Below are 16,076 nucleotides of genomic sequence, written 5' to 3'. Positions count from 1 at the left end.
GTTTTCTTGTGCTTTACAAGCTTTATTGTGCTTCTGCCTTTGTATTCCACAGTTTTAAGGGTAGCAGATTTGTACACAGACAGGTCTACAGACAGATGAGAATATAGTTAATCGCTGTGCACAGCTGATCCGAGCTCATTCCTGTGCAGAGAGATGGGTGTAGTCAGTGTGTCAGCAGTGGAGCTGTGCAGGGTGTTGGGGTGTCATGATTGCCCATTTCCACCTCTGTCCACTCCTAGGTCCCTGCACGACCCAGGTAAAGTTTTTTAAAAATCTGAATTGTTCAAATATCTCTCAACCACCAATCCTCTGTTTGTGGAGTGAGAAGGTTGTCTCTTGCACACTTCTGTCTCCTTACAAATCTAGTGCTTAAGCTGACCAGTCCCGTGTCCCTCCCTGCCCCAGGAGACTGACCAGTCCTGTGTCCCTCTGTGCCCTAGGAGACTGACCAGTCCCGTGTCCCTCCCTGCCCCAGGAGACTGACCAGTCCTGTGTCCCTCTGTGCCCTAGGAGACTGACCAGTCCTGTGTCCCTCCCTGCCCCAGGAGACTGACCAGTCCTGTGTCCCTCCCTGCCCCTGGAGACTGACCAGTCCTGTGTCCCTGTGTGCCCCAGGAGACTGACCAGTCCTGTGTCCCTCTGTGCCCCAGTAGACTGACCAGTCCTGTGTCCCTCCCTGTCCCTGGAGACTGACCAGTCCTGTGTCCCTGTGTGCCCCAGGAGACTGACCAGTCCCGTGTCCCTCTGTGCCCCAGGAGACTGACCAGTCGTGTCCCTCCCTGCCCCAGGAGACTGACCAGTCCCGTGTCCCTCTGTGCCCCAGTAGACTGACCAGTCTTGTGTCCCTCCCTGCCCCAGGTGACCCCTGGCCTTTGTCAAGAGAAGGACATGCCTGCAGCCTCCAGGCTTCCCTGCCTGCCCGTCAACACAAAGACAGCAGAGCTTAAGCATGAGATTTTTAATGAGACAGAAGCAGAGGTGGTTCAGAGATATTTGAACAGTTCAGATAAAAAAAAAAATTACCTAACGTATTATAATGTAGTAAAGTGCAGTAATACACAGTGCAGTCATGGTAAAGCACAGTAAAGTGTAGTTAAGCACAGGAAAGTGTAGCAAAGTACAGTGCAATCACAGTATAATGCAGTAACGCACGGTGCAATCACAGTAAAGCACAATAATGTGCAGTAAAGCACAGTTTTATCATGGTACAGCACAGTAAAATGTAATAAGTTACAGTGAAATCACAGTAAAGTGCAGTAAAGCACAGTGCAATCATTTTAAAGCACAGTAAAGTACAGGAACGTACAGGGCAATCATGGTAAAGCACAGTAAAGTACAGGAACGTACAGGGCAATCATGGTAAAACATAGTAAAGTGCAGTAAAGCATAGTGGAATCATGGTACAGCACAGTAAATTGCAGGGCAATCATGATACAGCACTGTAAAGTGCAGTACAACACATGGCAATCTCAGTAAAGCACAGTATAGCTTGCACAGTATTAATGTCACACACTGTAGGAAGCCCAGCAGAGAAAAGTCACACATGTAAGCATGGGAAAATGCCTGTTTGTTCTAAAGGGCGTTGCTGTGATTGAATGACAGCACGATTAGTTCCCTGAATAAAACAGCTTATCCCAAGGACATCCCCCTTAAAAACCCTTCCAGCACCTGAGATTGTGCCGTGCTTCTCAGCTCCTTTTCTCAGGTTGCTGTGCAAAGAGAGGGTCTCGGGAACATTTGGAGAGACATTGAGGACAAAGCTGAGATGAACCACTCAACCCCGCTGTCATGAGGACACACTGGCCTCCTAATAATCCCCCTCTCTGAACTGGCTTCATCACTCTGCTCTCCTCCCCACTGAGAGCTGATGTTTGGGGAGAGTACTGGTGTATCATCCAGGTGGGGCTGCACACTGGTGATGGTGGAGGGGATCCCCATTACCTGTACAGCACTTTGAGTGGGTTGTCCAGAAAAGCACTATATAAGTGTAAGCAATTATTGTTATTACTACACTGGGACAAACACAATAGAATCAGATCTCCATCTTTTTCTGCTACTGTTTTGACCACGAACCTGCACAGGGCAGAAGGGCTCACTGATAAACTCAAAGATCCGTCCTGGAAGAGTCTGTGCTGTATTTCAGCCTCGTCCTGCGTGCAATCTCCAGCCCCAGCACCCCCCCCCACCCGCCCCGCCTCCCTCACACCCCTCCCTCCGCCCGCCCTAGCCGCCGGCGCCGGCCTGCGCTGTCTGAGAACAGCCTGCGAGAAAATTCTTTGCAAGCCTCGTCAGGCTTTCACAAATAAAGGGTCTGAAAAAACACACACAAAGAAACATTCCCAAGTAGCACAGGATGTGTCATTTGCCAATCGCCTGGAGGAGAATGCAAACCGTCCCGAGATCAGATAAGAGGCCAGCCTGCGCCCCTCCCCCCAGGTCTTTATCCAGCCCGAGCAGGAGAAGCTGGAGCACAGGGCCTGATAAAGATCTGTTTCGATTTTCTGCACCCACCCACGGCACTCATCTGCTTTACAGTACTGAAAAAGTGCCTTTCCCACACTGAAACAGCAGCATTTCCAAATCTAAATTAAGTCTTTATTTTTTTGTGTACTGTCTCTCCATTATTTGTGTGAATCTGAGCTCTGTTCTTTATCAGTGATTGTATTTTTCATATCTGGCAGACTGCTGTACTGCAGCGAAGGGGAACTCCCAGCCTCTCTCTGAATCATCAGCAGCACAGGGATTCTGTTGGGCACATTCTGATTCTTTAAGAACATGCTCTTTCGATTGGCTCAGCTGATTTATCAACCACACATGAGAGTAATTTCATTCTTTTCTGGTTTCTCTTAAACCACAGCTTAGTGTTTGACTGGCTTATGGGCTGTGGCAACAAGTCAGGCCCTGCAAGAGTAGTGTGTCCGCGCAGACATCAGCAAACGACCACAGAAAGATGAGAGCGCGCCTTGTGTGTGTGCGTTCCACTTTGTGAAGCTCTTATGAGAAAAGGCCCGGAGAAGAAACTCGTATCTTTTCAGGTGCAGGGTAGCGGGCGACCCCTTTCAGCACTACTGAACCTACTGGTGGTAGGTCTGTGCTCGTCTCTCCAGGCCTGCGAGAGGCCGGACATCCCGGGTGCGAGCCCTGAGCGAGACGAGCGGTTCTGCGAGGGAAGCTGCAGTGCGGGGGTGGTGCGGCAGAAACATGAGGGAGCAGGAGCAGGGCCAAGACAAACCGCTCTTCATCAGACCAGGTGTGCAAACCTGCAACACAGAACAAAGCCAAGTTCCGCCCTGATTCATTGCTTCTGAAACCCAAAGCCTGTGCTAGCGTTAGTATTTTCTGTTAAGAGCTGCACCTCTGTGGCTCCGGATTGTGGTTTTGCCTTTCCATAACATAACATCACTTTATTAGCCCTATACAATTTCTTGCTTTAGGAATTCTTCTTTTCACATACCCCAGCTTGCTCTCCATGAGACACAGACACAGGGAGAGAAGCTGGGGGTCAGAGCGCAGGGCCAGCCATTGTACAGCACCCCTGGAGCAGTTGGGGTTAAGGGCCTTGCTCAGGGGCCCAATGGAGTAGGATTCCTCTGCCAGCTGCAGGATTTGAGCCAGCAACCTTCCAGCCACAGGCACAGATCCGCCCCCAAAGAGCACACAAGGGCTCGTCCAGGATTTGAACCCGGGACCTCTCGCACCCTAAGCAAGAATCATACCCCTAGACCAACGAGCCACAGCTGCTCAGCTCTGCTCTGCTGTCCTGAGCTTCTCCACAGTCTGTGTCCGGCCTGAGCTTTTCCCTTGCTGGGAAATAAGGGAAACCAGCCATCTCTAGGATCCTTTAACAGAGGTTCCAGAGTCAAAGGAGCTGTTTAAAAAAAAGGAGAGAAAAACTAGACCAGAAGAACTTACCTTTGCTCCTCATCATCAGTGGTGTCCCCAATATTTCTTCCGAAGATCCCCGAAACACTCAGATTGTCACTGGAGAAGCACTGAGCAGCTCTCCAAGCCCTCCCCCTCACACCACGGATGTGAGTGGACTGGGGGCTTCTGTGTAAATACTGTCCAGGGGGACAGTGCCAGCGCCCCGGTCAGGTGTGGGGTCTCATGTAGCAAGAGGCCCAGGTGAGAGCAGGGAGAGCTGCTCGCTCAGGGCAGTGGACTAGGAAGAGAAACCATCTCCAGAGCGTGTCAGAACGTGCCCACGGTGCTCCAGGGAAAACTGCACATGGGGGCCTTGGATAGCATATTGTCGCTGTCAAGTACACTCTGGGAATACAATCAATAATTTTATCAAATTTCTTCATCTGTAATATTCAAATATTTTTCCACACAGCCACAGCTGATAACAGATAACCCTTTGACAAAAAAACACAAACAGAGAAAGCCAGGTCTTTCGTTTTGCTGCTGACATACAGGAGATTAGGAGGTATTAAAAGATATTAGGGACTCAGCCACACTCTTAAATATAACCACAGAACATGTAGTTCTCCCGTATCTTCTTTGTCTTTGGCTTTACAATGTTTTATTTGATGCAATGGTGATATGGGCTTGTTACACAGAGCAAAGTGCTTTGAGATGATTGTTTTGAAATGTGTTAGAAAGTTTATTGTCACTGGGCGTGCAGAGTTTTTGCCAGGACGTCTGCTCGCCACCCAGGGGGCGCTGCAGGCACGCGATGTGGAAAGGAAAAAAAAGAGACAGAGAAAGCAGGTGGCGTGAAATTGAGATCTCAAGTCTTGGGACGAATGAAGAACATCCTCATTAATAGTCTCTGCTGGGATGGGAATCCCTTTAATTTCTCCGAGACAGAAAGAAGAACATGATGATTTTGAAGTATAGGAGACTGGGATTTGCCACAGCTTCTGAGATTTTGTGATTTATTTTTTGCTGGACTCTAACGTGTAATTAAGAATATACCTACTGGACAGTAATGCAATCAATAGTATCTCAGAAGCACCACTAGTATCAATGAAGTCCTGAAGACTATATGGAGAAACCACTTAGAGTTCTCAAGTGGACACAATGATCCCAGAGTGTGAAGATTAAAACTGTGACAGTGATCACAAAAACAAGAACTTATATTTTGATACTGCTGGTTCCCTCAGCAGATCCTCATGCTCTTGAGTGGAGAATTTATATTCCACCTGAATCAAGGAACCCTAGTATGCAATCTATACCAGCACCCTAAGGAGTTTGCTTGTAACAATAGTCAGGAATGCATATCAAAGCATGGTGAAGTACACTGTGTATCATAAGAAACCTATCACTCTTAGCAAAGTTACACGTGTTGCTTTTAGAAGAAAGTATGCAGATTTCTGCTGTCTCGACTTTTTGATCATTCTTACTGGCTGGTCACAGCCTGCACTGAAGTGTTTACTGACCCAGCCTGGGCAGGAGTGTGTAGTGACCACAGCCTGCATTGGAGTTTGTAGTGACCACAGCCTGCGCAGGAGTGTGTACATACCACAGCCCGCGCAGGAGTGTGTGCTGACCACAGCCTGCACTGGAGTGTGTACTGACCACAGCCTGTACAGGAGTGTGTACTGACCACAGCCTGTGACGGAGTGTGTGCTGACCACAGCCTGTACAGGAGTGTGTACTGACCACAGCCTGCACTGGAGTGTGAACTAACCACAGCCTGTGATGGAGTGTGTACTGACCACAGCCTGTGACGGAGTGTGTGCTGACCACAGCCTGTACAGGAGTGTGTACTGACCACAGCCTGCACTGGAGTGTGAACTAACCACAGCCTGTGATGGAGTGTGTACTGACCACAGCCTGCACTGGAGTGTGTACTGACCACAGCCTGTACAGGAGTGTGTACTGACCACAGGGTTCTAGTTGAAGAGAGGTTAACCTGCCAGCATGGTGCTGCAATGGTCCAGCTCTGGACCTACAGCCCTCCCTCACAGTGGCCTGACCCGCAGTTTTGAGCAGCCTGATGTTTCAGAACCGGACTGAAACGTCACTCAGTGCCCAGCCTGGTCAAGCTACATGTGGGAATCGTCCATCTGTCTTGTAACAAAGCCACTCTACTTCCCCACCACAAAACCACACTGACTCACAGGTAGTGAGTTTATCCTGAGAATAATCAATATTCTTTTCCTGTTACAAAGACTGAAAGAGACGGCCATTTAAGTCTGGCTGAATGTATGAGGCTACAGATTAAGAACATATTAGACAGATGAAATTATTTTTGCTCACAGCGCCATTGCAGGGTGCACAACATTTACTGTGGCATCTCTGCCTCTCTGTCTAGAAATGCTGTGTCCATTTTGTGGGGTGCATATTCATGGCAGACTTGTTGCTTCTATACAGGGCTTTTAAAAACAGAACTGTGGGGACAAGGAGTTCAAACAAACTCAGTCTTGACGGTTCAGTTGCAGGGTGAGTCGCTGCAGTGGACGTTTCTCCTGGGGCTGCTGGTGCAGTCAGGCAGCAGCTCTGCTTGCACAAGCTGCAGGGACTCTGGGGTGCGGACTCCCCCTTCTTCAGGAGATGCTGAGACTGCAGTTTTGCACTTGAGAACTCATCGGCATAACCATTTCCATGACAGGTTTGGCGATGAAGTATTTCGGCTCCAGCACAGACTTGCAGGCTTTTCACTGGTTTCATTCCTTGAATTATTTACTTGTCACCTGAAGCCCCTGCAGGCTGATTCCTTTCTCTCGCCGCTGCTCTTGGTGTTCTGGGAGGAGCTCCCCCTCCCTGCCCTGCCCTGCCCTCCCCTCGCCAGGACGGGATATAAGCAGCAGCTGCAGACCCTCCAGCTCCAGTCACCCTCCTCCTGCAGCAGAGCAGAGCCCAACGACAGCACCAGCCCTCAGCTTCGAGATGTCTTTCGTCAGCAGCCGCGGTTACGCGTCCTCCGGGAGCTCCTTCCGGGCCTCCTCTGGCTCGTCCCTGTCCGGGGGCGGCCGGATCAGCTCCGGCCGGGCAGCCAGCATGTATGGAGGCTCGGGAGGCTCCGGCACCCGCATCTCCAGCTCCTCGGCCTCCTTCTCCATGGCCTCCAGGGGCGGCGGCGGCGGCGGCGGCGCTGGAGCAGGCGCTGGCTACGGCTGGGCCGGCCTGATGGACGGCAGTGCGGCGAGCTCCGGCGACTCGTCCACCGCGGGCCTGAACGAGAAGGCCACCATGCAGAACCTGAACGACCGCCTGGCCACCTACCTGGATAAGGTGCGCACGCTGGAGGCCGCCAACGGCGAGCTGGAGCTGAAGATCCGCCAGTTCATGGAGCAGAAGACCTCTCCCTCCGGTCGCGACTACAGCGCCTACTACGCCACCATCGAAGACCTGCAGGGCAAGGTAATGCACAGCTGGTACCACAGTCGGCACCTGCATCGGGCAGCCTGACCGCACAGCGCCGGGCTTAGAGAAAGAGAAAGACCCTTTAACACGATTTCTTGGCGTGCCTGACAGGTATTGATTTGATAAGACAACAGACAATGGTGTCGTAGTAAAAGTCTCAATATCAGTGCAGACCGGAAGCCGCCCAGATCCTGTGTGGCATCCTGGGTAACTATCCACAGGCAGCATTGAGCCCCAGATTGCCACAGGCCTCTAGGGTTGAACATGCCGAGGGTTTGGAACTGATTGTTGCGAAGAAAAAGGATTCAAAAGCACAAGAGAATTTCATTTGTAGCAGTGGTTGTCAGTAATTGCTAGGTGTGGCACTGTCCATAGTTAACAGGTCTAAGGTGTTACTGCCCTCCCTGTCCTCTCTCCCTGTCAGTGACCTGCACTGAGCCACAGCAAGTGGAAGACTACACAAGGAGCAGAGAAGGTGAAATCCTAATCAGAGTAATCTGAGGCATGACACCTTACTGGGTCCATGCAAAGCACATGCCTGCTGTAGACAATGGGAAAACTACAAAACGTGTGCTACTGTAAAATTTCCAAAGGCCCGAGGCAGTCATGATCATCTGTATCATACCACACAGCCTCCTGTGCTCGGTTTCACAGAAAGAAAAAAAGAGGCAAAGCAAATCCTTTATCTAAAGTAGTATCTAAAGATGAGTCAATGCATCTTTCTCTGAAAGAGAAATAAACCACTCAGACCGAATGGGACTTGAGCAGAAGCAGATGTTAAATACTGTGGCGAGACGGTCTTTCAGGCTGGAGGTCATTGAGCTCACCTGGACTGCAGGAGAGCGAGCTCTGGGTCAGTGTGCGACTCTCTCTTCAGTGACGGGTTGGTCCTTTATGACCCCTCCCTGCCCATGAGAAACCTCAATGCAAGTCCCGATCGGCCTCCCCAGCAGCTGGCATGGCACAATGCCAGTCCCCCAGCCCTCCTGTCTGCAGGCTGCGCTGGGTTGTGGCTCAGACTCCTGAGGTACCCCAGTATGCGCCCACGCCCTCCCAGTTGTGCCAGCTGGCGCACTGTTATCATCCTTATTTGCATGAACACAGCAGCACAGGCCGTTCCTGTTCTGTGGGCCGCAGTGGCATTGCAGCTCCCTGTCCCCTCCTGCCACCCCTTAGGGCAAAGTAAACTATCCTAGAGTGAACAGCATTTCAGGGGCACAAATCCTGAATTAGCATTGTCCCCTAAACCCCGACCAGAGACTTGCAAGACGAGACAGGCAGTCAAAGTGAACCTGATTAAAACCTGCGTGTTTTGTTAAATCATATACTTTTATTTTCACATTCTGCAGCTGTGCAATGCATACACTCACACACTGGAGCAGACCCCAGTCTGATCACTGGCTCTAGTTATGCTGCTATCACACCGACTGTATCATTCCTGCGTCAGAAGGAAGGGTTAACTGTGGTTAAAGCACAAACTCAGCAGATCTTTTAAAAAACTGTATTCAGAACCTGAGGAGAAAAATCTGTTCTGAAATGTGTCCCTGCTGCAATTTCTCCCCCCTTTGCAGATCCAGGAATCTACCCGTATCAATGGAGGCATTTACCTGAGCATCGACAACGCCAAGCTGGCAGCCGATGACTTCAAGCTGAAGTGAGTTTCACCCCTCCCTTGCCTCGCTGGGCGTTGCACCTGTGAGAACACACGAAAAACTCAACATCAGAGGCCGGGCCTTAAAATCTGTACAAAAAGAGACAGGCAGGAAAATAGATGCCTAGGAGTTCAGTTTGTCGGGAGCTGGATTCTGCTCCAGCCTCTAATTTTCCTGTCCTCTGCATAATTCCTGGGTGTGTGTAGCCTGGGGGGAACAGGGCGCGTGTCTCATCCGCCCTGACACCTCCAATTGGGAGCGTAGCCAAGCCGCCAGGCAGAGTTCGCGTTTGCAGCCTGGTTAATGGTTTTCACGTTTGCTCTTCGTGAGATGACATAGTGCTTCATGAGCTAAGCAATGCGGTTTTTACACAGTATGAGCGCTTGTATGCACAGCACAGAGAGAACCAGCACTGTCGGAAGGTATAACTCTTCTGTAGCAGATATTACCTGTTGATCATGCTGCATACACTAATACTAATCACACGCCAGTTAAATAACTGAGTATCTCGCTACATAAGGTGGTATTTTACAGAGGTCACACCTCTGTTAGTCACACTCAGCAATAGCCCGAAGGGTTTGGGATGCAGATCAAAACAGAACTTGAGCAAATCTTGAGTTCTTCTCCTTTGTACCAGTAGATTTACAGACAAGCTGCAGTCACTGTCCTGTGATTCATAAGCATACTGTAGTGTAAACTGAGCAAGGCGAGGAGGAGAGGTGTGCACACACCCAGACAGCAGAAGAGCAATATCGTATTGTAGGAAGTATGTTTGTGTTCAAACTGATACTTCAGCTCTGCAAGTCCATTAGATCTGCTAGAACTGCAGGGCCAAACCCCAGTTTGCAGCCCCAATCTGTCCTTCCTGCCCCCAAAGCTGTGTCTGTGACAGTGCTGGTGTCTCCGTGTGGCCTGCAGGTATGAGAACGAGCTGTCCATGCGCCAGTCCGTGGAGGCCGACATCGGCGGGCTGAGGAGAATGCTGGACGAGCTGACGCTGGCCAGAGCCGACCTGGAGCTGCAGATCGAGGGCCTGAAGGAGGAGCTGGTGTTCCTCAAGAAGAACCACGAGGAGGTGGGTCTGGGGTGTCCTGCTGATCTTAAACCAACCACACCCCGTCTGCAGCCAAGCATGGCTTTTGAAGAAAGTATGACCGTCTGTAACAGGAGTGATTACAAATGGTTTTCAAGAAGACATTAACCCCATAGCTTGAGTGTCAACGTCCTGTACTCACTGAGCATTTTAAATGATGCAACTACTTATTGTACATCTGTACTGAAGTGCATTACTTTTGATGCAATCAGTAAGGTAAAGGCTTGGTGCTGTGTCTTGCTTCAGTTTGCCTTGGCACAGCTGCAGGAGCGCCAGTGGGCTCTGCAGAGCGTGCACTGAGCGGAGTGCAGGAGGGGGTGAGCTCGTGGCTGGCACCAGGTGCAGGGCACTGACCGGCCCATCCCCTGTGTTTCAGGAGCTGCAGGCCGCAAGGACGCAGATGACCGGCCAGGTGAACGTGGAGGTGGAAGCTGCGCCGCAGGAGGACCTGAACAAGGTCCTAGCTGAGATCCGGGAACAGTACGAAGGTCTGGCAGCCAAGAACCGCAGAGAGCTGGAGGCCTGGTTCCAGACCAAGGTAAGCCCAGTGGTTCTCCATCACCGCTCACCGGAAAACTTTCCTGATTACCAGCAGCTCTTCCACCTGATGTCACACAAAATCCCTGCTTTTCTTTCCACACTGGCAGGTGTGAAGATTCAGAAATACATTTGTAACAGCCAAAGCAGTGGAATCCTATTCATTTCTCAATGGCCGTGTGTTTTGCACAGAGGCGTCTCTCTCACCTCTCACTGCTGTTTCTCCCTCCTGCCCCGCAGACCGAGACGCTGACCAAGGAGGTGCAGTCGAGCACAGAGACCCTACAGACCAGCAAGTCAGAGATCTCAGAGCTGAGACGCATGCTGCAGGGGCTGGAGATCGAGCTACAGTCTCAGCTCAGTATGGTGAGTCTGCAGGACACCACACACCGCGGCTCAGCTCAGACTGAGGCCACGTCTGTGGCACGTCTATAATGCTCTGTGTAGATGTGCCAGCGTGTGTTTGTCACCACAAACTCTTAACTCCCCTCTAGCTGGAACTATGTGACAGTGTACCATAGACTGAGCATATATTTTCTCATGTTTCCACCAGATATTTATTTCTGCTTAGTTTACTCCAGTTTGTATCCTGCTCTATCATGTTTTTCCATTTCATCAGGCTTCAAGACCTAACTGTCCCTTTGTGTCCCACAGAAACAATCTCTCGAGGGCACGCTGGCAGAGACGGAGGGTCGGTACTCCGCGCAGCTCATGAGTCTACAGATGCAGGTCACCAGCTTGGAGGAACAGCTGATACAGCTGCGAGGAGACATGGAGCGCCAGGGCGCTGAGTACCAGATGCTGCTGGACATCAAGACGCGGCTGGAGATGGAGATCGCGGAGTACCGCCGCCTGCTGGACGGAGAAGGGGGTGGCAGGTGAGGACCACAGGGGTGGAGGTCACAAGCAACAGGGGATGGGCCTCATCGTTCCCCCATTGTATCAGAGCATGTCAAGCCTCTGAGGAGATGACCCTCACAGTTCCGGTGTGTTGATAGAAGTAAAAAACCTCCAGTTCAGTGAGAATTCACACGTTAGACAGTGATAGGCATTCTGAATGAAGTTCGCACACACCACACCCTGAGGTACTGAGGTACTGACCGTTGGCTCGTTTGTGCTCCAGTGTCGTCCACAGCAAAGAAACCAAAAAGGTCAGCTCGTCCCAAGACAGCAGCTCGTCCACCAGCACAACGCGCAAGGTGGTGACCATCGTGGAAGAGGTGGTAGATGGGAAAGTGGTCAGCTCGTCCTCCCAGGAGGTGAAGCAGAAGCTGTGAGAGACACCCTGGAGCAGCACAGCACTGACCGCTGCCCCTCCTGGCCAGAGAACACCACCGGAAATGTCATCTGTGCGCTGAAACTACCGCAATAAAATTGTTCTTTGGGTGTTGAAAGTCGATCGGCGTGTGTTTACTCTGCTCCTTTCCTGTTCGATTTTTTGAAAGCTGGTGCCTTGTCAGGGTTTTCGCTCATGGAAAGGTACCATGGTATTCAGAGCAAACAGAGTACAAAGATCAGACTGCAGAGTACAACTGGCATGATGGGATAGCGCAGGTCCACATAATGTGTGTGGAAGAGTGCAGATCATATTTTTAGTTTGCGTTTTCAATTCAATTCAATTCAATTCAACTTTATTTGTCATTATACTTACACGGGTGCATAGTATAGTGAACAGTGTTTCTCATTAGTTACTCAGGTGCAGTATATAAATAGAACAGAAGACAAGACAATTCATTCAGATGTCCTTATATTTCCAAATTATCCCCTCTCTTTATTTTATAAAAAAAAAACAGATAGATGGTACAGGCAGGTTAAAACCACAGAAAAATGCAGGAAATCCACGCAGCTCTACAAAAGTCAGCAAAGAGTGTCAGAACAGCAGCTCCACTTCAGAGCAATGACTCCTTTCTCCTCTTACAACGACATGAGCTCCTTTCTCTACAGAAGGAGAAGAAGGGGGTTTGTTCCATGTCTTTTCCCTGCTGATTTAGGGGTCCAGCTCGGCACATTGAGTATTCAGCTCAATATCAGTAGATTAATATGGAAGCTTGCAGGCCATGTTTACTAATCTATCTGCTGATACTGGTGACAGCTGGCAAGTAATATAAATGTGTTTTATACCTGTTTTGAATAAAACCTACAAACACCTCAGCTAACAGTGTTGATCTCCCAGCACACAGCATGGGAGAAATCTATTAAAATTAACACAGTGTGCTGGCAGTGCAGCAGAATGTCATGTAAGTATATGGGCCCAGATATTTTTATTCAGATCAAATCTACTATGATTCCCATGTTAAACCCTGCCAGGGTAAGTGGGCTTGACAGCTACAGGCCAGTTGCTCTCACATCTCTCCCAGTGAAGAGGCTGGAAAGAACAGCGATCCCCTGCAGTTGGCACACAAGAGTTGTTCAGTCTGCCCTCTCAGCAGCTTGATCAAACAAAGACATTTTTGTAAGGATCTTACTTTGTTCTCTTTAATACAAGACAACAACCTTCGCTTGCACAGAAACTCTCAGCAAAGAACTTCAGTTTGAGCAATGACGTGACATGATTCTTAGCAAACAGGTCTCAACAGGTCAGACTGGACGAATCATTATGTGAGTAAGTATTCTCGATACTTCCACTGGGTTACTGCAGCGCTGTGTTTTGACCCCTTTCTGCACAGTTTGTACACTAACGATTGTAAGAGCGAACACACAGGGTGACCTCTCATGAAGTCTGCTGATGACTCAGACTGGTCAGCGAATGGAAGGACAGAGAAAACCATCATGGGTCATTCTAAACCATTTTATTCAATGGTACGATGAGTTCTTTTTGAAGTCAAATGCCTTGAAAACAAAGGAACCGGATATTGATATTAGGAAAAATCCAACCTACATTAATCAACAGTCAGACTGCGGAAATTATCAATGACAGCAAGGAGGGAAGAAAAATTATGACACCGTTTACAAAAAAGGACAACTCTTTTTTCTGAAGAAACCCGGCTATTTTAGGGTTGATAGAACTATTGTAACTTTTCTGTATTTACTGGCAGCATCAGTTCTATTTATTGTAATAGGATGGGAAAATTAGTGAAAATAAATAAAAAAACAGCTAGGGCAAATCAAATCATTTTAAATAAACTCTACAAACAAAGGGTTGTAAAAAAGGCCAGGGGCACTATGGAGTACGTGCCGCACCCTTCTGCTGTGAATTTATACTCCTCCCATTCTGAGTTACTTAGTCGGAATTTTGAGATAACATAGCGCGTTTTTTTTACTCCCTGGCGGAAACGGGCTTCCATAGGGAGACGATAAAGTTAGATTCAGGACATCTTTTATCCCCGGTGCAAATATCTCTCTCGAATAATGTCAAGTAATTAATTACATTGATAGTCATATTTGTCTTTGTCTTGTATTGGACTGAAACAGATATCCTCTTAGAATAAGTTTTGGTTTACAGACTTTGACTTTGTTACAGCGCCGCCGGATTTGACCTATTAATACTGCGTTAGTCCTCTAGAGGGCGGTGCAGGGCTTTGCATTTTCACGGGGTTATTAGAGCAATCGGCTCCAGCTGCCAGCGAGCTGATTTCGCTGTATAAAAGACGTTTATAAATAAGCGCGCTTTTCTATGGGTGGGTGAGGTGAGGATTAGTTTGGTAGGGAAACTATTTAAAATTAGCGGTTCAGACTTGTGTGAGACGACAGTAATGATAGACCGAGGCTGTGGCGGGAGCGGTAGTTTTGCATGTTGATTTAGTGTCCCTCGCCAAACCGGATCAGCCCGCAGGACGGGTTAATAGGGAGTATTGGGACCCAACAGAAAGGTGGGAAGGGTACGGTCCTCGCTGGGACTGTGAAAGGTTAAAAGCATCGGGGTCTGTCGGCCTCGGTTCACTTTCACGCCTCCCCGGGCTGCAGTGGGTGGGCGTGGATCTGCCACAGCACGCGACCTGGCGAGGAGATGGTGCTACTCGCCTCTCGGCGCCGACTACCGGAACGGGAAACAGGAGGCCTTTCGAGAAGACCCTGGGACGGCCCTATAGCCAAAGCATATAGCAGGCCGTTGGGCAGAAAAGCGACCGTCTGGACAAACAGTGGATCTCGGGGCCAATGCAGAGTCACTATAAAGAGACTCGAGAGCCGCCACCTTCAAATATAAAGTTCTGAAGCCTTTATTACAAAACTGCATTACCATACAGAAGAGCAAGTAACAACTGAGAATTTGGCTATTGCCCTGAAAGGCATGCATCTAAAAGTAATAATCTCGATGAGGTGAGAAGCTGTATAATCTTCTGCCAGAAGGGGGCGCCCAGACGCCACTCTAGAAGCCTCAGAGCGGAAAACGCGACAGGAAGGTGGTGAGGAGGGAGGTACAGGTCTTCAGATGTGCTCGTAGTACCTCTATAGACAGACCCCCGACAGTAACTAAACATTACATGGGTAACTTAAATTGGGGAAAATGAAAATGTGCTATGAGAGACTCCACCTCAAGAGCACCAGCAGCGGTTCTGATGTTTTTCCATGTCTGTTTAGAATACACTTTTAAAATAAAAATAAAACACTATTATACTAAATCAAATGGGGGGGTCCAGAGAAGGGAACTTCATGGTGATGACCAGGTGAAAGATAGATGGGTAGTGTACTTAATCTTGTTGGGTTCTGCTCCCCTGAAGTTATGGACCGTGCTGTTGCCCCCTGACCTTGAGGTGTATATGATCAGATCACTTTATTGGCCATATACAATTTCTTGCATTGGGAATTTGTCTTTTCTCAGACCCCAACCTGCTCTCCATGAGGCACATAGACAGGGAGAGAGCTGGGGGTCAGAGCGCAAGGTCAGCCATTTGTACAGCACCCCTGGAGCAGTTGGGGTTAAGGGCCTTGCTCAGGGGCCCAACGGAGTAGGAGTCCTCTGCTGGCTGTAGGATTTGAACTAGTAACCTTCCAGCCACAGGTGCAGATCCTGAGCCACAGTGCCATCGCTCCGCCCCAAAGCAGCTTCCCCTCAGTGTAGCCTAGAAAAGGGGGACCCCCTGACTGTTCAACCTCTTTGCACCACGTGCCAAGTCATGGGAGACTGTGCTCCCCCCTTTCCTCTCTGCCCGGTGAGAAAACTGCCTCTGTACTCTAACTCCCAGAGCAATGAGCTCTGCCTCTGTCGAACAGCAAACCTGCCTCCTGCCAGCTGTCTCTCCGCAGAACCGGGTTTGGGTCGGCCTGCCGCGATATCTTCAGGTGTGGCAGAGGAAGCTCTGAGGTCGAGCCCGATGAACCCCCCTGCTCTGGGGCGACGTCGTTGTGCATAAGAGAGCAGAAGTGCGAGGAGATAAGATGGTGAAATCATAACATTAACAGCTCCATAAATTAAAGAGAGCTGTATGACTGTTACTTGTGGTTTAAGTGACATTTTGAGAAATCTTTTCAAACCGTTGCTCATATTCTGTGTTGACAGGCGCTGCCTCTTCTTGTTGCAGCTCACTGATTGAGACGTTTAA

The 16,076-nt window shown here is 49.5% G+C and overlaps 1 protein-coding gene and 1 non-coding gene across 2 annotated transcripts; one reads left to right on the top strand and one right to left on the bottom strand.

The window, feature by feature from the left end:
- Positions 1 to 3,661: 3,661 nt before the first annotated feature.
- Positions 3,662 to 3,733, bottom strand: trnap-agg (transfer RNA proline (anticodon AGG)). Its single transcript has one exon. It is a non-coding gene; the product is annotated as a tRNA-Pro (tRNA).
- A 3,036-nt stretch (positions 3,734 to 6,769) lies between these two features.
- LOC102686570 (keratin, type I cytoskeletal 13) lies at positions 6,770 to 11,990 on the top strand. The gene is made up of 7 exons (XM_006638332.3): positions 6,770 to 7,311; positions 8,886 to 8,968; positions 9,885 to 10,041; positions 10,436 to 10,597; positions 10,837 to 10,962; positions 11,251 to 11,474; positions 11,720 to 11,990. The coding sequence occupies exons 1-7, from the start codon at positions 6,838 to 6,840 to the stop codon at positions 11,871 to 11,873; spliced, it is 1,380 nt and encodes a 459-aa protein (XP_006638395.1). The 5' UTR covers positions 6,770 to 6,837; the 3' UTR covers positions 11,874 to 11,990.
- The last annotated feature ends 4,086 nt before the right edge of the window (positions 11,991 to 16,076 follow it).

The sequence above is a fragment of the Lepisosteus oculatus genome, chromosome 28 (genome assembly GCF_040954835.1).
Source record: "Lepisosteus oculatus isolate fLepOcu1 chromosome 28, fLepOcu1.hap2, whole genome shotgun sequence".
NCBI classification, from domain to species: Eukaryota; Metazoa; Chordata; class Actinopteri; order Semionotiformes; family Lepisosteidae; genus Lepisosteus; species Lepisosteus oculatus.
Note: the sequence above shows the minus strand (reverse complement) of the source record. Positions and strands in the feature narration are given on the sequence as shown.